Raw genomic sequence first — 23,806 nt, 5'->3', positions numbered from 1 at the left:
GGGAACACTGTCATGGGAACTTCTCATAGCTGCCCTGGTAGCTTGGTTTGCTCAGCTGCAGCAAGCCATGGGATTTTTGCTGTTTCAAAAAAATCCCTCAACACGAGGGTACTGAGAGAACTGGCAGAGGAGCTGGCTAAGCCGCTTTCCATCATTTATCAACAGTCCTGGCTTTCGGGGGAGGTCCCAGTCAACTGGCAGCTAGCAAATGTGACGTCCATCTACAAGAAGGGCCAGAGGACTGACCCGGGAAACTACAGGCCTGTCAGTTTGACCTCAGTGCCAGGGAAGCTCATGGAGCAGATTGTCTTGAGTGTCATCACGTGGCACTTACAGGGCAAGCAGGTGATCAGGCACAGCCAGCATGGGTATATGAAAGGCAGGTCCTGCTTGATGAACCTGATCTCCTTCTATGACAAAGTGACGCACTGGGTGGATGAGGGAAAGGCTGTGGATGTGGTCTAACTTGACCTCAGTAAGGCTTTTGACACTGTTTCCCACAACATTCTCCTCAAGAAACTGGCTGCTCTTGGCTTGGACTGGCATACGCTTTGTTGGGTTAGAAACTGGCTGGATAGCCAGGCCCAAAGAGTTGTGGTGAATGGAGTCAAATCCAGTTGGAGACCAGTCACTAGTGGTGTCCCTCAGGGCTCGGTATTGGGGCCAGTCCTCTTTAATATCTTCATCGATGATCTGGACGAGGGGATTGAGTGCACCCTCAGTAAGTTTGCAGATGACACCAAGTTAGGTACGTGTGTCGATCTGCTTGAGGGTAGGAAGGCTCTGCAGGAGGATCTGAATAGGCTGCACTGATGGGCTGAGGTCGACTGCATGAAGTTCAACAAGGCCAAGTGCCGGGTCCTGCACCTGGGTCACAACAACCCCAAGCAGAGCTACAGGCTAGGAGATGAGTGGTTGGAAAGCTGCCAGGCAGAGAAGGACCTGGGAGTATTGGTTGATAGTCAGCTGAATGTGAGCCAGCAGTGTGCTCAGGTGGCCAAGAAGGCCAACAGCATCCTGGCTTGTATAAGAAGCAGTGTGGTCAGCAGGGCTAGGGAAGTGATTGTTCCCCTGTACTTGGCTCTGGTGAGGCTGCACCTCAAGTACTGTGTTCAGTTTTGGGCCCGTCGCTACAAGAAGGACATAGAGGTGCTTGAGAGAGTCCAGAGAAGGGCAAAGAAGCTGGTGAGTGATCTGGAGAACAAGTCTTACGAGGAGAGTCTGAGGGAGCTGGAATTGTTCAGCCTGGAGAAAAGGAGGCTCAGGGGTAACCTTATCACACTCTACAGGTACCTTAAAGGAGGCTGTAGCGAGGTGGGGATTGGTCTATTCTCCTATGTGCCTGGTGACAGGATGAGGGGGAATGGACTAAAGTTGCATCAGGGGAGTTTTAGGTTGGATATTAGGAAGAACTTCTTTACCAAAAGGGCTGTTAGGCATTGGAATGGGCTGCCCAGGGAAGTGGCTGAGTCACCATCCCTGGAGGTCTTTAAAAGATGTTTAGATGCTGAACTGAGTGATATGATTTAGTGGAGGACTTGTTAGTGTTAGGTCAGAGGTTGGACTCAATCATCTTGAGGTCTCTTCCAACCTAGAAATTCTGTGATTCTGTGAATGGTTTTAAACTAAAAGATGGGAGAATTACATTAAACGTTAGGAAGAAATTATTCACTCAGGGGGTGGTGAGACACTGGAACAGATTGACCAGAAAAGCTGTAGATGTCCCATCCCTGGAGGTATTAAGACCACGCTGAACAAGGCCCTAGGAAACCTGATCTAGTGGATGTCATCCCTGCCCACGGCAGGGGGGTTGGAACTAGACGATCTTTATGGTCCTTTCCAACCCAAGCCTTTTTATGATTCTGTTAGCATGAGTTTAGTCAAACATCCAAGATAACATGTTTACTCTAATCAGCATTACCTGTATTGGTGTATTCAGTTTTAGACCATGTAATTCAAAAATATGAAGTATTTATTATCTAGTAATCTGAGCTTTAAGGAAACATATTTCTTTCTGTAACTCTATAATCTATATATGAATAAACATTAAACAGTGAAATGATTTGTGTGGCTTCTCATGGGAACTAGCTCTGATTCTCTCATTATTTACAAATGTTTCAGTGATTAATAACTAAAAGTCTATAGAAAAATTACCATTTGACATTCTTTCAGGAACTTAAAGTAGAACAGAATGGTTGGAGAGCTGCTATTGAAAGAAACTTCTTACTGCATTAATATCTTGATTATGATATTTATAGATGTTTCCCCACACCCCCATCTTTAACTCACCAAATGGTAATGCGAAGTAGACATCCAGTAAGATCTCATGTGAAGTTGGTGTTCTTGTACCTTGAATCTCACCTCCATTTTTTATTATTTCAGAATGCAATGTCCACCAGGCACCTGGACCTTCCTGGAAAAATATTCTGTAAGATCCTAGCATAGGATTTATAGCATTATCCACTTTTTCCCAAATCAAGTTTCTCTTAATTCAATGGGAGTCTGTAACACCAAAAATTTTCAAATCCGTTCCAGACAGCATAGACAAATCCATATTAAGATGATCAGATAATTATGATGCAAGAAATATAAATATTGTAAGCTACCCTTATGAATGGAGACCTTTAGTTCCCCTTTGAACTGGTACAAGCACATTCTAGCAAGGCTTAATGATCAGTAAGTAACATGCTAATAACCAAACCAAAAAAAAAGCGGAGCTGAAGCAACTCTCCCTTATGTTATTATAGCCCAGAACTGCAGAGTTGAGATGAAGAGGATACATAACTAAAAGTTCATCATCAGTAACCTGATTATAAATGGAGGCTCAGAGAGTCTGAAGAAATTAAGACTTAGACAACCTTGTTTAAAGTTTCTACATTAACTGCTAAGCCACAACCACCACATCAACAAGTCATAACTCAACAGCTAGGATAGCAGAAAAAAACAACTGAACTTGGGGCCTCAGTGGATCTTGGCAGCTGTGAAACAGACCAACTTTTAATTTGAACAGGAGTTACTTGCTCTATACCCATCCTCTCAAGAATCAAAATGTCATTTCAATGTATATATAAATTAGTCCCTACAAAGAAATGGCTATGGAGACTGAAGGAATATGCTATAAGGAAGACATTTTCTGATTTTCTCTCCATTTACTCTATTATCCAATTTACTTCATCAACTGCATTAAAAAAAAATAATAAAAATAAAGAGGGGCAGATAGATTACAAGGCAAATATTTTTATTTGCAAAGAAAAGGTGAAGTGGAACTCTCAAATGATAGGCTAAATCAATCTTCCTAAATTCATAGGCTTTCAATTTTATTTTATAGACCCCATGAACTATGTGGATGAAAACAGATGGGTATGAGAATTGTTGAGTATTAGAATAAGGCATCTCTTCTAACTTTTTCACACTTCAGACTGTTTCACAGTTCTTGCAAATTGCTTCAATATTTCTGCACTCCTGAAAATCCCTTTTCTTAATTTTCTATCCTGAGAGCAAGCACACTTACTCTGGTGGCAACTGTGACAATGTTGGATATTTAATAACTCTTTGGATCTACCTGTTTTCTCCACTCATCCTTCTGTGTTCTCATTGTAGTATTTCTTTCCTCATTACCATGGAGGAAATTTGTGTAAATTTGTGTTTTTCTGTCTCAGGGGAATTGGCTGCTGTGTCAAAGACAAAAACATTCTCCCCTCCCCCCGCCTTCCCCCCCCGAAGTTTAATAGAGATAGAGATTTACCCAAGGTCACACTATAAAGAGCCAAGGCCAAGAACCACAAATTGAAATTCCCTGGCTCAAAACCCGTAAACTGAACCATCTCTGCCTCTCTAATAGGTAGAGTACAAATGAACTCTAAACTACTTACTGAATTATACTTGACTCAGTGTGTGAGCCAGTTCTCCAGGGTGTACATGGCTAATTGACATCAGCTGTCACTGAGTCACATGTGCACTATGCCTCAGTATTACACACTGAAGCAACTGAGATTATAAATTTACATCAATTATAAGTGTCATTACACTAGTCTAGGAGACTAAAAATGAGAAATTCATTAAGTTTTACTAATTTGCTTTATATTTCCACAGAAGGTCAACTTACATCTGTTGCATGCTCCACAGCTGCAAGGGGAATCCATAAAATTCCTAAAATGCTATCCCAGAGCAAGCCTTTCTTCCACAGCTCTATAGTGAAGCCCTTTTCATCAGCGCTGATTTCACTAAAAACAATTAATACACAAATCATTAAACTGAAAATACAGGTTCTTCTACTCCGTCATAACACCGATTTAGTGATTTACAGTATATACAGAGAGGTTTTATTTTCAGTATACTCATAAAATGCAAAATAGAGTCATGATGTCGACATTAGGCTGGACATTGTTCAAAACTGCTTTTTACAAACTGATGAGAACAATTCTGCTGGAAATATGTGGCACAATTGCCAGTCATCAGTAGCCTTATTCTGCTACATGATTCGGAACTACTGGATATAACTCAAAAAGAATACAGGACCAGGAAGTGCATTTAGCTCAGGTCTTTTGAGCAGGCTCTGTATATGAGTTTTCCAGTAACCTCCACAGGACACTAGTTTCCCCAAGACAGCCCTACAGAATCTGCATTCTCAAGATCCACCAAAACTAACATAAGCGTGGGAGTAAAATAAAATAGCTGATCTTTGGTAGGTGAGTTCTCCAGTGAAAGTAGGATTCACAATCATTTTTAACATAAAACTCATAGGAATATTTTTAATGAAATCAAGGTTTGACAATGTTGGCTATGATGTTGCACACACTGTCAATCCATATGGACCATCAGCTTCAGCTAAGAGTAATTTACAATTGTATGGGAAAAAATTACGTCTTCCCTCATAACAGCAAACAAAACCAAAAAAAAAAAAACAGAGAAGGAACAGAAACGATCTCCTACAGTGAAGTATGTCAGTTCCTAATATCTTGTTTTCATGGTAAAGAAGACAAGCATAAAAGATGTTTGGAGCTTATTCCCATCATCAGAATTGAGAAGTTGCACTGCAGAACAGTGCAATGTGTAACAGATACAATGGGAAAACTGCTCTCAACCTCAAGAGTTGCTGCTCCTAGCTCTATTTTGATTCTATTTATAAAATGCACGCACTTTATTACTAGCTGGTTTTGAATTTGAACCAAAAAAAAAAAAAAATCATATCATAACCTTATTTTGCAGGATTTTAAAGCTAAATTTTAGCAGGATATATGACTCACCCATAACATTGAACTAAAATTGTGATAAGTGTAAATAATTTCTTCATAGTATCTGCCATTTCTATATATTTTAATATAAACAATTACATAGCAGTTCTGTAAATATGAATAAAGTATGCATTATTGTCTGCTGCTGTGACTGATGGTATGTAGTCTCTGAATTAAATTTAAGTAGTAAAAGTAATCTGATTTGTGTGGTGAATTACTATATATTCATAGGTATCAGGAAAATGGCAAATGAAATCTGAGAAGAGCAAAGGGTGCCAGTCTTGAGACAAGTACTAAACTCACCATGTCATGCTATTGTCAAGAATGCAGTGTTGGATGCTTCAATGTCTAATTTTCCACTGTACTCGTGGAGTTAAATAGGGGGAGAGAATTTTTGTTCATCTTGACTCTTTACAAATATATTAAGGAAAGAGTGAAACCTGAATATTAAATTTTTTTGGTTTGTTTTGTATGAAATTAGTCAGCTGTGCAATGGAATAGGTTTGTCCTCATCCCTCACCCCATCCCCAAGTGTACTATAACAAGCAGAAAGGGAGTGTCCTTAAAAAATAGACAACATCATGACTTTATAGTACAAATTCTATATAAGTATTTTGTAGTACCTTCTAAACGTCTGTCAGGTTGTAAGTTTAAGCAGTAGATAGAGCTACAGCAGTCATGTAATTTATTTCCTTCAACTTCTAATTAGATTTAGTTATTTCAGTGCATGCTGGAAAATTGGTTTATGGTTATATTAGCAATAAACTGCAAACATAAAAATAATCGTTGTAAATTGCTCATTCTCATTGATGTCATGGAACACTCATTTATGTACATTATGAATAAAAGCAAAGCAAATATAAAACAAACACAGTTTTAACACATTTTTCAGGAGAATTTAAAGGACATGTTACACTTCCATTTTAACTTATTTTTAAGTGCCTCCTTCTCTAAAGGTGATGGATAGGGTAATTGCTGAAATTTACCTGTTGATCTTCCTGATACACTATTACCTTGCCACTCAATGTTCTCCCACTGTTTTATAAAACTTTTTATGTCCAGATTAAAGTGCCAAAAAATCATCTTGACACAACTTTAGTGTATGTTAGAAAATGACAATCTTTTTTCAACAAGCTACAGTTGCAGCATAACTTTATAGAGGCTATATTGATATTAATATTGACGTTAATATTGATATTGATTTTAATTAATTAATATTTTTATATATTTTTTCTCATTATTTTCAAAGACAGATAAGCTACTCCAGTTTGGATAATTTAAGATGTAGCTCTGAACAGTCTGCTAGAAAAACCTGATGACTGAGAAGCAGAGGAGGAATTAGCCCCAGAATAAGATTATTTTTACATGGTTGGAAACCAGCCTTTTTGAATACCTCTTTAATATTCCATTACTCTAGCCATAAAATGTCATGCAAAGAAGGTGTAAACATTGGCTTAATGTAAATAAAAACTGGTCCGTCTTAGTCTTCAATTAAAGCAAGATGATATTCTGTAAGAGTTCTCAGTTGCACAACAGTAAGAAGTCAGTTGCATGATATCAGGAAAAAGCTCCAAATTTAATAACTTCAGGATAAAATTCAGATGAAGCTAAGGACATCAAGAGAGACTAAAAGCACTATGAAATACCATTGATTTACATGAAATATCTGTGAAGCAGAAGAAAAAAGGATGGAGATTTTAGCAATACCACCCTTAATATAGAATAAAATTGAATTGTATTGGGTTATTCCAAATAATGTTACATGTAGAGCCTGTCAAAAGATACTTATAGTTTTTAATAATCAGTAAATAAAGTAAAAATGTTCAAAATATTCTTTGACAAAACACAAAAACAATTGGATAAAATATGTGAGAACAACTTTAAAGAAAAAGTCAAATAGTGTTTAAATTTGTAAAAATATTTCAACCAACTCTACCCTATCAGTTTCCACAAAGAGTATGTGGTGACAAAGATTTATGCAGGGAGAAAGGAGGAAATCAAAAGTATGGGAGAATGGACAGAAAAATAGTAGATGCTACATATTTATTGTTCTTAAATACTGAGATAGTGGGGTAGCCTCATTAACTGCTTTGAAATTTTCACTTAAAAGTAGGTTTCATCAGAATGTCAGTCAACGTGTACATGCTTGGACCTTCTTGGGCAGTGAGGTTCTAGAGGCTATACAACGTTTTGGAAAAAAAGAGAACAAAAATGAATAACAAGATGGAGACGAGTTAAGAAAAAGATATGCAGACAGAAATGAAAAATGATACAGGTCAGTAAAGAAACTATCTAGATATGCTGTTAAATAAATTAAAGGGAAAGAACATATGAATTGGAGAAGGAGATTTGAGAAAAACAGAAATCAAGTTACATGAGAAACAATTTAAGATGTTTTTCCTCTTATTCCTGTGTTCCTAAAATATCACACAGAATTAAATAACCTAGAGACAAATATTTTCTTTCCCTTGTTGGCTGCTGACCTTGATCTGTGATGTGGCTGAATAACTTTGCTCTCTGTTTCTTAGAACTTGCCTGGCACCTTCTCTGAGCTGGGTAATTTTTCCCTTTGCTTTTGCTGATTGTACGTTGTCTCAGATATTATCAATTGTTCTAAACTATCCTATCCAAATACAGCAAAGAATCAACACAGACAAATGATATGAATCTGCTGTTACTTACAACATGAAGTCCTGTTCCCAGGAAGGTTCACTTCCTCTTCTGTCTATTGTAGTGCTTTTCAAATTATGGACTTTCAAAACAACATAGGTATTGAATGCATCTGAAAAAGTAGTAACAAGAACATTTAGTTACAGTCCTGTTTATTTATTTTTCTTCTAGAAGACATTCATCTCCAAGGTTATAGAGGTTTAACTCTTACCCCATCAAACACATTCAAAGATGTCTCTCAAATATTTGGATTTGAACAAGGAAATCCTTATTAATTATGAGATTATAACAGGAAAATCCCTGTACATTACAGGTAGGAGAGACCATAATCCTACATGTGAACAAGTATTTTAGGGGATCAGCTTCCAGATATGGCTTCTCTGATTATTTATCCATTTCTCTGTTAGATTTTACATGAAACCAGCATGCATACCCTCTCTGCAAATTTTCTTTGGCTTTCAAGTGATATGATAATGGGGAATAACTATTTAACTTATGTGCAATGAATGTGAGACCACAAACTTGTAGTAATGCAATTCCATCACATCTTTTGAGTGTGAATCTAGTTTTGTCTGTAGTTGCAACTGCAAACTGGTCTTCAAGTGTTGTCCCCAACTAAACTCACCCTTGTAAAAATTATTGCAAATGCACTGAATTAATATTCTTATAATAGGACCTAAACAGCAGAAAGAATAGAACTGAAAATTTTTCAAACTACTTGAAAATTTCACTGAAAAAAGCATGAGAATTACTCTGCCTTTTAGGGCCCATTTTAGTTTAACCCCAATAAGCAGCTAGGCACAACATAGCTGCTCTCATCCACAACAGTGTGATGTGGAGGAAAAGCAGAAAGGTACGTGACAAAACTCGTTGACTTGAGATAAAGACAGCTACAGGTCAAGCAAAAGCTTTGCAAACAAGCAAAGCAAAACAAGAAATTTGTTCACTACTTCATATCTGTATGCTGATGTTCAGTCACTTCTAGGTAAGCAAGACTCATGGATAACAGTTCTTGGGAAGACAAATGCTGTAACTCCGAGTGTCCAGTCTCTTTCTCCTTCTTTACCCCGACCTTTATTGCTGAGCTGGATACACATGTACATTACAGAACATCACTTCGGTCAGTTTGGGTCAGCTGTGTTGGTTGTGTCCCTCTCCACTTCTTGTGCACCTCCAGCCTCTTTGCTGTCAGGGCAGCAGAAGAAGCAGAAAAGTCCAAGTCTGTGTAAGCACTGTTCTGCAATGACTGAAATATATCTGTGTTATCACCACTATTCCCATCAAAAATCTAAGAATCAGACAAGCCTCTGCAAAGAAAATTAACTCTATCCCAGCCAAAATCATGACAGGGCCTTACACAGGAATTTCGTGCAGCAAAGGGTGTATAATGTTGTCTTGACATAGACATCCAGAAAAACTTTTCAGCCTGTATTAACATCTGGCATTCTACGTAAGGATCAACACCAGCATTTTTTTTTTTTGTTGTTTGTTTTTTGTTTTGGAACTATTGTCAGAGATGTGCCCAAGAAACAAACCATGTTTGAGCTGTCTATATTAACGCAGATTAATCAACCAATCTAGAGGGGAAGCTGTTTGTCTACAACAGTCACTTGAATATATGGTATCAAATTACACAGCAACTACCAAAAAGCATGAAAATGAAGTTACCTCTGTACATCCTCTCTGTACACCTTATCAACCAGGAAAGATGATATTGTTTGACAAAAGGATGTTATGTAACAAGAATGTTTTTTTTTTTTAAATAAAAACAGTGACCAATGTTATTTTCTATAAGACACCAATCTCCTCAAATACATCTTTGTTCTTACTTAGAACAAAATATTGATAAAGTCAACATAGATTTAGAAGTCTGTTAGCTTATTTTTGAAAAATCGTGTTAATGTCTGATTCACAGTGTCCTAGTAATCTTCCTGTTTACTTGAGTCAAAAGGTGAAATTTTGTGTTTTATAGTTAGAAAATAAAGTCATTTCTGGTTTGGAGACTTGCAGCTTAAGTTGTGAGAAATTTTCAGAACAGATTTCCGTTATAATCACTTGTCTGAAAAATATCAACCTAAGGGGTTTAATTGCAACCATTTGGAGCACCTGCATCTATTTCTAAATGTAAATCAAAAACACAACAACCTCCCCCAAAGTTAAAACTTACTGCTTTAAAGGAAAACAAATGATAAGATAGAACAATTAATTAAATTACTAGTGAAAGCAGTAGTAAATCCCGATTACTTTCCGTCTTTCCCCAGGTCCATTTCTAGAATAAGAACTAAATAATTTTCAGTCTGTCTGCATTATCATTGTTTTCTCTTGCCTGGAGCTTTGTAATCTGCCTTTCAAAACTGCTGTTTCACCAGGAGCTCCTTGGCCTTTTTAGCTTTTCCCTGTATCTAGATGTTACCCTCCAGCACTTTACTATTAATTAACCTTCTTCTTCAGATTTTTTGAGTTATATCAAGTAACAAAATGTAAAAACTATCTTCCAAACAAGCAGATATATGTGAAAGCTATCTTCCAAACAAATGGATGTGTAACTTCCTGAAAGAATAATTGTCAAAAGTGAATGTTACTCAGCTACTCTGGTAGTGGAAAGGAGATGTAGATTTTGTAAAAGAAAAAAAAAAGTTCTGTTTCCACAAAGCCATTACTGCAACTCCCAATTCTTTGCCTGTCAAAAGACAGGCAAAAGGGTGTCTAGTGCAATGCTGTGAAGGAAAAGGAAGAGCAGGTTGTACCTTTGCTCATATTTTTAGCTTTCAATGCAAAACAGAGCACAGCAGCTTTATGGCAGTTTACACAGAGGAGCAAATCAGGAGAATCTAAGAGTTTTGAGAAACATGGGGCTATGTCAACACTATACTCAGTCACCATCTGTATAAATCTCTACCCCCAAAAAAAGACCGATTATCAGAGAATACAGCATTCACACTATTTAACAAGTCTTCTACAGAATAAGGTAAAAGTTACTTAACTTGTACCAAACAATTCAGTTTGACAATCATCTTTTGTAGATTGTCACCTCTGAGCATAAATAAAATAAAAGATCTGCTGAACACGACAGAACAGTTTGATTATGTGAGGATTTAATGAAGTTTCTTCTGTCTGTACTTGATACACATACTTCAGAGCTTACTGTGAAGAACAGCTACTTCCAAGTTGAAAAATCAGGTTCCCAGAAAGCAGCTTAACCTGTGCTACTTCAGGTTATTTTTCTTTGATCCAGTTAACTTTGAAAAACTTGCAGGCATCACTTAAACATATTAACCAGACAACTACTGGCAAATTGTTGCACTGATTAGGTTCTATTTCTCAGGAGAGGCTGGTATAATGATTTACGAAGATCTTGAAGAATCTAAAAAAAAAAATCTCGTTTACCTATATGTGAGAAATCTCTGGCTAAGTTTATATATATATATATATATTTTTTTTTTTTCCTATTCCTTACCTAAATCTTGGTCCTAGAGGCAGATTTATAGCATCCTGTGCAGCTTGATATTGCTCATGTTTATGGACTAGGGCCTATACTTGACCTATGTAACTTGCTATTCAGTTAGGTATGTCCTCCCACCTTCTTTTTCCTCACCGGGAAAATTCAGACACTCCTCCACCTAGTGAAGCTAAAACACTGCACTCTTTGTAATAAAAGTTTCTCTTGACCCATGAGATATTTAGGTCAAGTTATGTAAAATTGCTTTTTATTGGAAATATCTTTAACACTTGTTTGAGAGACAATAACAATTAGCAACTGAAAATAATAGACTAAGAGTCTAATCTGTTTTGTTAATTTGATCTTTAGAACACTTCCTCATTTGTTTGCTGAGGAACTCTTGATGACATGTATATTAGTCATCCCAGGTTTAAATGATTTGTTTAAGGTACCTGTACACACACATGAATTTTCAAGGAAAATAAAGTAAATCAGAAATTAAAAGGGAAATCAGACTTACCAGCTGCTTTATCCAGCCTTCCTTTTTTCACTATAGAAAAAGGAAATAATTGTATTCATATCATACATTTACAATATTTATCAAAAATTTATTAAAAATCTAAGGGATTTCAGTGGTTTAAAAAAAATCGTAAGCCAAAATGAAAGCATCACAAACAAATATAAAGACCATTGTGATAATATCATTTCTTTCAATAAATTGGGAAAAATGTAGAAAGTTTTTACAGCTTACAGAAACTTAGTAAAAACTGGATACAATACAAATAGCAGAACAGAAACAAGGCAACTAGGGAGGATCACATACTAGCCATCACTTCGTAATGCTAGTTCAAAATTCTTCTCAACAGAAATCACAGAAGGCTCAGACTTCACATAATCTAATGTCTAGCATCCTATGTATATATATTTTTAAATATATATATTGTATTTACTCTACCTATTAGAAAAGACATGCTGTAGTAAATACCTTACCAAGTTAACATTTCAAATCCTGACTTTTTACAGGTTTTAAATTCCACTCTGTGGTGTGACTTCCATTGTGGAAGAATACCCTGGAGCCAATAGGATTGTGATTCATATAGATTTTCCTAAGTATGATAACCTGGTCATTATTTTAGATGGCATATAACTATTAAACATCATTAAATTTAAACTTCTAAACAAGATAATCTTTAACTTTTCCTGGCATATCACTGCATATAAGACAGTTCAGTTCAATTTGAATGAAACAATGCAGCCCAACAAAAATTAAGACTGCTCTAAGAGTATATTTATGCAAATTATGTATATCACTGCTATACTTATAACCTAGGAAATGCCAGTAAATAAGAAAAACAGCAAGTCCATAGCTTTACATGGCAAAGGTTCCTATAGCTTACCATTGTTTTCTGACTCCCTCCCCACTTGCCTGTCGTCTACCCTCCTTTTCTTTATTCTTGCTTTCACTTGTCCCTAAACATTCCTCAGTATTCTGTGGAGTTGCAATACATTTGGATAATGTCTATCTGACAACTTGAGTAATTCCACTGTGTTTTATGTTATGAGAAATCTTTAGTTTTCAAGGCAAACAGGGAGAGACCATCAAACTGTTGCTGAACAACAGGCAGACTGTGGCTCCAAATACTGGCACAGTTCAACTGCACTGCAAGAGTGCAGAATTTATACTCTGTTCGTACTAGACTTTCATTGAAAGAAGCAGTACAAGAAATACTCCCACTCACTTAAATCACCAATACATATTTGCAGTCTACGAAAGTGCTTCTAATAGTCACCTACTAAATGTCACATTATTAAAGCAGCCTGTATAAGAAAAGCCTACCTTTTATAGAGAGAAGTTCCATTCCAGTCGAAAAATGATTTTAAAGGAAAAATTATTTATTTTTTACTTACAAAAGGAAAAGAGAAAGTTTGGCTTGGTGGAGATTAAATCACTCTCTACTTCTTGTTTTTTCATTGCAGGCATGTGTTTCACTTTTCCTATGTGCTCCTCCCATGTTTTACATGGAGCAAAGCCAGCCAATTAAAGGACCAATTATAAAGAAAGACCAATGACAAATTCTTTCTGCTTCAATAAACACCCAGAGATGGAAAAAGAAAGGAGAAATATTCCAATTGTTTCCTCACCCTCATTTCCTCAACTTCTATCTGCAGTATGCAGCTGTCTCTAGTCTAAACAACATTCCTGAATGCCATCTTCATCTGGCAAGAACAACCACTGCAGCTATTTTACTAGCAACATACTTTGTTATTTCTTAACCTTTCATTTTAATATTTTCAAAACACTAGAAGTGTACAAAAGGTTTGATCTTTTACACATGGGTTCCCACAGTCAGAACTTTTATTTTACTGTATTAGCTATAGCTAAGTGTAAGAAGGCTTAACTTTCTAAAATAAATACCAATATTACAGACCAAAACAAGTTGCATTTTAATATACTACAAGAACTTCTAACTTTGTTGGTCAACTTTTCACATTTTTCACATGATCTTGCACCTGGAGCACAACAACCCCAAGCAGAGCTACAGGCTAGGAGATGAGTGGTTGGAAAGCTGCCTGGCAGAGAAGGACCTGGGAGTATTGGTTGATAGTCAGCTGAATGTGAGCCAGCAGTGTGCTCAGGTGGCCAAGAAGGCCAACAGCATCCTGGCTTGTATAAGAAGCAGTGTGGTCAGCAGGGCTAGGGAAGTGATTGTCCCCCTGTACTTGGCTCTGGTGAGGCTGCACCTCAAGTACTGTGTTCAGTTTTGGGCCCGTCGCTACAAGAAGGACATAGAGGTGCTTGAGAGAGTCCAGAGAAGGACAAAGAAGCTGGTGAGGGATCTGGAGAACAAGTCTTACGAGGAGCGGCTGAGGGAGCTGGAATTGTTCAGCCTGGAGTAAAGGAGGCTCAGGGGTGACCTTATCGCTCTCTCAGTTCCTTAAAGGAAGCTGTAGCGAGGTGGGGATTGGTCTATTCTCCTATGTGCCTGGTGACAGGATGAGGGGGAATGGACTAAAGTTGCATCAGGGGAGTTTTAGGTTGGATATTAGGAAGAACTTCTTTACCAAAAGGGCTGTTAGGCATTGGAATGGGCTGCCCAGGGAAGTGGCTGAGTCACCATCCCTGGAGGTCTTTAAAAGATGTTTAGATGCTGAACTGAGTGATATGATTTAGTGGAGGACTTGTTAGTGTTAGGTCAGAGGTTGGACTAGATGATCTTGGAGGTCTCTCAAGATACCACCCTAGATGATTCTGTGATGCTCTTGCAATGTTAAAGTATTTTGCAACTATACTTAAAACACTGAAATCATTGTGTCACAAAGAACTGTGACATTTATGACTACTTGTTTTTTTTAGTTTTGACTACTTGTTTTTAGTTTTGTTTTTTTTTTTTTTTTTTTTTTTTTTTTTTTTTGTGTGTGTGTGTATATGAGTATATATTTCCCACAGACAAGTAACATCTTAAACTTTTCGGTCTCCATCATATTAAAATTTAGCTTTTGATCTTAGGTCTTAAATTAAAGAGGAGGAGTGTCCTCAGAACTGAGGAGGGGGGCATAGACCTTTTGAGTTCAGTTTCTGTTGAGATGTTGTCTGAATTTCAGTGAAAGGTGAGAATAGTTCAAAAAGAGGTTAATGCTGAGAACGTTTAATATGGAAAAGAGAAAAAAGCAGGTTGGGGGCGGGGGTGAGAGGTAGAATTTATTAGTATTTTTAAAGATCTGATGGGAGGTGTAAACCAGACTGACTCTTCTTTTTATTGCCTAGTAACAGGACAAGAGACCATAGCCACAAGTTGAAATTCGATATATCATATAAATATTAAAAAATAAATAAAAATCATGAGAGCAGTTTAACACTGAAATATAGGCTGGCCGGAAAGAACATAGGGTTTCCACCTTTAGAGATACTCAAAACCTGTGTATAATCCCTGATCCTATTGGAGCAGGAATGTTAGAGTAAACTATTTCAACAGCTGTCTTCCAACTTCAACAATTCTCTGATACAGTGGCCTAAACTGCGTTTAGTATGACAAAATTCAGTGCAGAATTTTATGGAATCTGCTATCACGCTGCAGGATGTTCATAGTCTTTTGGGAGGGTAGGGTTGTGTACCACAGAAGTGTCAAGTATTTGTTTTAGGATCATGCAACTATGTGATAATGTAAAGTTAATTACTTTTCAATTGTGCTTTTTAGAATAATATGCCTGCACTTCTCCTCTGAATTCTATTTACTCTGAAGAAGTCTCCCAGAACTAGATTCCCACCTTACACAAACAATGGAGTTTCACTGAACTTAACAGAGGTAGTCTGGTATTAACTGGCTGAAAATCTAATCCTGAGCTTGTATTTGGGTCAAAATTCAGAAATGTTTACCTCAGAACAGAGGTGTGATCACTGCTCCCAAGGTTCAGTACAGAGTCTACAATAAGTCTTCACACAAAGTCAGAGTCACACAATGTCATCTTTGTATCCTGAATCTGCGCACTCACCTCCTCTTCCCTTCACTCACTTAGCTATCACAGCCCTTAAGTGTGGCATACTGTGACTCTCCTATTCTCAGATGGGGTCTCTCTGCAGCACCCTCAAACATACTTTTCCAAGCAGAATTGTTTTTGTTTTTTTTGCACAACTGCATTTGGCATTTGACGTTCACCCACTCATTCTTATATTATGAGTGAAATGATCATACAGTTTTCTTATAGCAGTGCTAGTCATTTTTATTCCTGTTTGAAGACCAAGATGATGCTTACAAAAATGAGAAGATTATGGTTTGCATATTCATTTTTTAAATACGTTCTCCCAAGTTTTTCTTTCTACGAAGCACAAAAATAAGCATATAATTTCAAACACACAAAACCCACAAAGGATCATCTCAAGCTAGTCTACATTTCCAGCTGGGAAATGATCACTGTGGATTGAGAACAGAGTATGTGCGAGTGCTTTCTCACTTGGAAAAAATCATTACATTTAACATCAACAACAAAGCATTGAGCTGGAACAAGCTGTTAGGACAGTGGCTAAAGAGATAAGAATAGAAGATGCAGTACAAGAAGCATGTTTCACTAACTAATATTTTCAGTAACTCCAAGTAAATACCTCATTAGCCATGCCTTCCCCAATGTTTTCCTCCTCCATTTTATCATTTCTTATTTAATGCCTGATATTTTACTTCAGTACTGTAAGTTGACTTCAGTTAAAAAGTCCCAATATTGCAGATCCATATGAAGAATCAAGAATTCAGGAAGACGTTAAAAGAATGAACAGAATTAGTTGTCTTGCATTTCTAACCAAAAAGTATAAAAGCTGTCTGTATTTCCAACCCATTTCAATACAAAAGAATAATAAGGTACAGTGCTTTTGTTAAAGATGTGTCACTTGATACTTTACATTGTTGAGTGATCTTCTTCTGAAAGATGTATGTAATTGTTTTGTTTTTAAAGGTGTTATATTTCCTTGTTTGTAATTACATAACATTAGCAAATTGAAACCTTGCAGCATCAAAAGTAAAGAGATTTCAGTCTGATGATTTACCTACTTGGCATCAAAACTACACATTGTTCTTCGCAGGAAGTTCTTCCTCTACAGGATATTTGTAATTCAACAAATATGGTCATGAACACATGGTTTCTAATATAATATGTTGCAGAGAGAAAAATGAACAAAGCACATTTGAATACTGATTGCAAAAACATATGAAAAATAACCTCTAAGTTCTCACAGAAGAATGAAAACAGACTATTATGACTAAGAATTCTTAGTTATAAGAAAGAATATTAAAAAAAATAGAGTTCAAAGAAGAATTTTTAGCCAAATTTCAGTTGTTACTAGAAGTATGGAGCGTAGAAGTTTCCTTGCATAATTTACATTTCTATCTGAATATTATGGAGCAACCTTTTATTCTGACCTGTATATATATTTATAAAGAACCTTTTTTTTTTTTTTTGGAACTCCAGCATTTAATCTTTTTTTCTATTGAAATTCCCCCCTTGAGAAGAGGGGAAATCTGCTCCTTTGCAAATTAATGTGATGACTGAATTTTTCAGCTTATTAACTTTGATCAGTATCTCCTTAGTATCTCACTAGCACATGGAGCAATATGCCAATCACCACAAAAGATGAGGAGATAAACTGGGGTTTTGGCCTCTCCTTTGAAATCAATAAAATAAAAACTAGCATGAGGAGATTTTTGTCTATTATGGGAAAATTACACATTCTTCACATCAAATTCAAAAGACATTATCTTTATTGTGATCACAAAACTAAGCTGAAAACAATGAGGAATTCAACCAAGAGTCAGAAAAATCAGGTTTTCCAGAGGTCTTTTCTACCTTTCAGAAATAGATTCTACATTCCCAGATAATTACTAATAATTTTTCAGGAGATGCCATAAGTGATAAAATGTAGAAATAAGGAACTTTAACAAAATATGCTATCAAGAGATGTATCAAAACAACAGGATAAGCAGAAAACCAGGAAGCTGATTTTTGAGTCTGAGAAACTATGAAGCAGTATTGAAGACAGGAACTAAAAATTAGACCAGTTTGTTCCCTGACTCCTGAAGATAGGCACAAATATGGCTAGGGATAACTGGTGATGTGTTCTGGGCTTTACAAGAATCATCTTGATAGTGATGCATTCTATTTACCCTTTTGTGAATGGAAACAAAGAAATGGTTCTCCTTACAAACATTTCATGTTGTTAACCAAGTACATGGATACAAATTTCACTGAAATATCTATTCATTAGTTTTGGAGATTAATAACAAGAAGTCAAACCACAGTAATAAAAAAGTCCTAAAATTATAACACATATGCAAAAGATGTCTTAAATTTGTATTCAATATGTCGTATGCTTTGTAGTCACAGGAGCTAGTAGGCTAGTAGTAGTTTTATCTGGCAGGTTGTTCCTCCCATTCTATTGCTGCAAAGTGGTATTTCAAGTAGAATTAAGGTAGATGCCCATAGATTTCTGAGTTTCTGAATAACTGAACACCTAAAGCTAATGATAAAATTTTGTTGTTTTTAATTTAGGAAAAAGCTTTAGAAGAAATGGATGAGTAAACCCAGGTAAAACATACAGATTTATATACAAATTTTGCATGTTAATCTACATCTTTCCTTCCTTAACTACCATTCCATTAGTATTGAAAACTATCAATCGCCTATTTATGAAACTACATCTGGAATTAACATATGTACAGTGCTTTGGGATCTTCTTGTGAAGAACGCTACTAAAACAAACATTTTATTTTACATAAATAAACACTGAATACATACAAATCAAGCCTCGCACCACTATACTGAGAAAAGGATCATGTACTTCTGATTACATTCCCTAAGTTTAGGTACTATTCTGACCTATGACCTCCGCCTCATCATTTGGGCAATTGAGACCATATGCCTTTGTATAGGTGGATCAGAAAAGGCTATGTTAATACAAAGAAACAAACCTCTTAACAAAAGCCCAACTTATTTAGTATTCATCATCTATTTTTTTAGTTAACCATGATTATCTATAGTTTTTTTGTTTTGTTGTTAGTAGCTCTGTTCCTTAGTGTGATTTGTATAGAATTGGTTGCTCCTAATTCAAATTCAACTGTGCTCATAATTAAGGAGGAATAAAGGTTTCCAAATAACCTTTGCTCACCAGCAGCCAAACTCTTCTGCTCAGTCAGTGATTGTTAAAAATACAGGTCTGTTCCCTAGGAAAGGAAATGTTTTCCAGTCTCTTGCATCTCTGTTCCACACATTCACATGCACACATGCTTGCTACCTTCATGACTACTTTTATTTTAGAGACACCTAGTGGAAATTCCGATTTGTTCTGGAGGACAGCAATGCCTTCTCATTCCCAAGTGATTTTCAGTTGTATTCAGACTTACTTACCTCTTTAAACACAGTAAATATTTGTCTTGTCACACATGCACAAAAAAAAAAAAAAAAAAAAAAAGATAAAATACATTGCAGTATTTCATACTACATGTGAAAAGTTTGGGATGGAAAAAAATGTCATTCTTCTCTTAAGTACACATCCAAAGAAAAGAGTAAACATATCTAGTTTTTAAATTTTGTTTTCATGACTATAAAAATAGTACCTTGTTTTTATAAATTTTCTTTCTTTGGGATGTCGAATATTATTCATCTTATTCACCAGATTTGGTAATTTTGCCTCTGTATCTCTTCCTAATTATAGATCTGAAATGGGTGCTTATTTTGTCCCCATTGTTTCTATACATAAAAGCATCCTGATGAATTTGAGATTCAGTGGAGTGTTTGGACCTAGCTAGCTTTCTTTTTGTCAATGGAATTATTCTATATGTAAAAAGGTACACCCTTAAGAGAGGAGGAAAAAAAGGTTTCTAAGCAAACAGATAAAAATAAGAGTCTTCATCTTACTATCACTATCCTGTGATTTAGCAGAATGTTTTCTAACCCAGTCAACCTTGCTAAGTATCAGGAGCCTAAAATCAGTTGCATTTCATAAGCATGGAAAATTTTTCAAAGCATTGGTACATTCAATGGCTGCATTTAATCTGTATGGGCACTTGACTTCTCTTTAAAGATGTAATATTCTTTTCAATTAGATTTAAAATATTAGTATTAAAAGAAAAGCAGTGGAACTATCGATAAGTATTTATATCCTGTGTCTGTTTGGAAATATAGCCATATCTTATGTTTATAAATGTTCCCTCTAAAATCAGTATTTCTAAATATCTGTAATAGCTCAGCATTTCCAGACTTTTCTTTTAAAATCACTTTATGCCCTGAAGTCACATTAAACACAAATTTACCTGAAACCAAGATATTTCCTGTCACACTTCTGTAGAAAGACAGTGCAAACAATTTTTTTTTTTTTTCCTCATGGTTTCTCACATCCCAGGAAAGTGAGAAACTCCTAGAAACAAATACAGCTTTCATTATTGCCCACATTATAAGACCTTAGAGGAGCAAGACTACAGGAAAACATATGGTTATGTTGTTTATTTAAAGGAATTTTAAAATTGGGAAAAATTGCTGCAAAATTTTCATATTGTTTACCATGATAGAAATAAGTATTCCACATTTTTCCTCAGAAACAACAACAAAACTCACAAAAACTAAATCCATTTTGTACAGATAATCTTACAAGGCAAAGCATAAAGATAATTATTATGACAAGAAAGTTGTTTTTTTTTTTTTTTTTTTTTAATAGTTACGATATGGAAAAAATAGTAAGAAAGGTGCTTCTACAAGCTTGATCTAGTTCAACATCAATTCCACAATAACAAATCCCATTTCCACATTCTCAGGAAAATTAGGCAATTAATGTCTTTTTTTCTCCATGCTTTCCTCTGGCTCTCTCTAGCGTCTCAAAGTGTATATTACATCTAACGCTCACTACGATTTATTCCTTATATTTTCAAATTAATGATATTGTGATGCTGTCTTATTGTCGGACCTAGAGATTATAGCATTTCATCTGAAAAAAAAAATCTGTACAGTTTGCAAATCCAGTAAGACAGAGATGACAAGAGGTTGAATTTTGCCATACTTTAATTCCAGAATATAACAAGTAGAGACTTGTATCATCTGTTTAACCTATTGGTGAAATTGTATTTTTTTTCCCCTCATAAAAGAGTCAATTTAATCAACAGCATCCTTCAGTCTCCAGGAGTACATCCACTGGTGAACATACCCGTAGCTTATCTTTGCAAAACAATAGCTCAATTGACATCAAATGTAACATTTTTCATCAATATTTCAACACAGCATACATAAGACAATAAATTCTCACTACTTGACAATTCTTCCCTAATGTAATCTAAGCTAATGCTGTTTCATATTTCAGTACACAACATCTGTCAATGTTGTTAAACACTAATTGCACATACTCATCTCAAAAATATCCCTTGATTGCTAATTGGGAACAGATGAATGCTTAAGTTCATGGAAGTTACTTTTCTGCTCATTCAAGTAAAAGGAAAAGTACTTTGAGGGAGATGAAGATAAAAGAAATGGAGAAATTAGTTACTGGATTCTAATAATATAAATAAAGACTGAAATTATTATATGGTCTGAAAGGTTAATAAATTAGTGAACTGGCATTTTTAATGAAAAATAGATAAGAAATGGGTCTAGTTTGTTAAAACACATTTCTGAAGTTCTTTCATAGTTTTTTGTTTTGTTTTTAAGTGCATTTCATCAACAAATTTCAATTTTTATCATAATGAAAGCAAGACTTATTTTTAGCAATTTACATTTGGGGAAAATAAGAGACTAACACAGAAGTTAGCTACATAATGTCTCTGCATAGACCAGTGCCCAAGTCTGCAATGGAACACGACATTTCTGGAGCTAGCACTCAGCTAACTCCCCAAGCCAGAATAACTTATCTTCAACAAAACAATCAGAAAAACTCACACATACAAACCACAAAACCTCCTGTAATAAATAACTGTGTTTAGGTGAAATGGAGTAGTTTTCCTGACAGACTGAAAATTAGGAAAAGAGCTGGAATAAAATGCAAGTATCCTATAACAACACATATTCCTCAATTATCATTTTTACAACTAGCAACCAATGTTCACGTTTGGGGGAAAAAGAAAGATCTAATTTTCTTCAGAAGAGATTCTTTCCAAGCCTACAGTATTCAATACCTACACTCTTCTCCTTTGCACACTTTTCTACCTGTGAATTGCTCTTGCCTTCCTTGTGGAGAACCAGCAGCCCACATAAGCCAATATCCTTTCCTCCAGCAAATAGCGATCTCTTGAAATCCTCAACTTCAAACTACATTATCTTAAAAATGTTATGATATCTAAGAATAAGTTACATGATTTATACAACTAAATTGTTGTTTTTAAAGGAATAGTGATTGCTGTACACACACATATATAATACATGCAGATTTCAGAATCAATATTTTTACCATGAAACTGTAAGTGTATTTAAATGATGATAAGTATGGGTATTACTTTTATGGCATATTTTTTTTCTACTGAAATAACAAATATGGTGTTGAAACACCCATGACCCTCTTGAGCATGAAATATAACTAAATATAATTAAGGTGTTTGTGTCAAATAGTGCTAAAATGTACATAGCAGTTTTTCTTATGGGAGCTTCCAGCTATCAATGATTAAGAAGTCTGTCAAAAATCATTTATTTAAGTTCACAAGCAGAATTTGCAGTCCCAAGAAGCTCCAAAGAGCATAAGCAATATTTGGTTTATCTATTGGTATTACTTGGTCTCATACAATTATTTCACTTTCTTCATAAGCATCTTCTGACTACAAAAACTTGCTGACATGCCAGTTAATGCCACTGGCTTTAGAGGGTAAGAGATCTTTAAAAATAAATAAATAAATAAATAAATTGACGGCTATTAGGGCATTTTGCTTTCAGTGTGACTACTACAGAAATCCCCAGAAGCAAGCCCAGAAAGGAGGTGCCTTTGTAAGCTTTCACCTAAGACACTCCATGCCCATGTCTGCCACTTGTAGCAATACAACCTAACCAGACATCAGCCTTTCCACTGGAGGCCTATTTTCAGGGTTTACAATTTGCCTACATAAAATCATTTGTGAAGTAAAGCAGTATAAGAAGTTTAATTTCTTAAGATTTTAATCTTATAACATTAAAAAAAAAAATAATCTGAATGTTGAACTGCAGAGCCACTAAGAAGATAGAAGTTTGAGAGAAATGTGTTTCAAAGTTTCATAAGCTTTATAAGCTTTTTTTCCTTGTGTTTACTTACCCTTACAATGTAGCCAATAGACAAAGACTATAATTACATATAATTTATTAAAACATTGTTGTTTTTTTTTTTATCTTAAAGCAGGTACCCCAGGGAAGCATTCTTAGCATGAATTTGATATTACCAAAACAGAGACACAGCACAAGTAAGCCACCATACTAGTTACTGTATTAAAACAGAAAGTTAGCTCTTACCTTAAAACAGAAAAAGTATAGGCATTAAAGATATACATAAACTTTTTTGCACCCTACTCCCTCCCTGGGCATTTCAATATCATTTCAGCAAATATTAAGCAAGAAAATTCAGGAAGCTTTGTGCTTAGCAACACAAACTTCTAAATAATGATAACTCTCATTATTCTGTTAGCTCAGCTGTAATTAAGTCTTTCAACAGAAAAGATAAACTCACAGTTGTACGTTGCAGCTAGTCCACATTGGCTCCTCACAGAACATCTCACAGGCTATAGTTGCTTTATATCTGATACTTGAACAAGAAAAATGCAGACTTGTAAACCAAAGGAAACCTAATTTCTTTATTCACTTCTTTTCTCCTGCTCACAACTTATTTAGTATAAGTTAACTAAGTTACTATTTTCAAGCATAAATATTTGAAGCACAGTTTACATCCCTAATGATTGGTACCCCCTTCTCACCATGAAGAGCCTAACTCTGCAGCTAACTGCCATCTCATATTGAGCCCCTAGGAGCACCTGTCTGAAGGCTTGCA

At 35.7% G+C, this 23,806-nt stretch overlaps 1 protein-coding gene across 3 annotated transcripts in view; it reads right to left on the bottom strand.

Moving 5' to 3' along the window:
- The window catches only part of LOC309882208 (protein unc-13 homolog A-like), a 57,504-nt gene extending 44,187 nt beyond the window's left edge, over window positions 1-13,317 (bottom strand). For all 3 annotated transcript variants that reach the window (XM_082769049.1, XM_082769048.1, XM_082769050.1), the window contains exons 1-5: window positions 13,181-13,317; window positions 11,864-11,893; window positions 7,917-8,016; window positions 4,106-4,223; window positions 2,290-2,413 (exon numbers count right to left, since the gene is read on the bottom strand). In XM_082769049.1, coding sequence (XP_082625175.1) covers window positions 2,290-2,413; window positions 4,106-4,223; window positions 7,917-8,016; window positions 11,864-11,893; window positions 13,181-13,202 — 394 coding nt within the window. In that variant the 5' untranslated portion in view covers window positions 13,203-13,317. The remainder of the gene's footprint in view (window positions 1-2,289; window positions 2,414-4,105; window positions 4,224-7,916; window positions 8,017-11,863; window positions 11,894-13,180) is intronic.
- Between the last annotated feature and the right edge of the window lie 10,489 nt (window positions 13,318-23,806).

Source organism: Aythya marila, assembly GCF_965140915.1.
Source record: "Aythya marila genome assembly, chromosome: 11".
Classification (NCBI taxonomy): domain Eukaryota; kingdom Metazoa; phylum Chordata; class Aves; order Anseriformes; family Anatidae; genus Aythya; species Aythya marila.
Note: the sequence above shows the minus strand (reverse complement) of the source record. Positions and strands in the feature narration are given on the sequence as shown.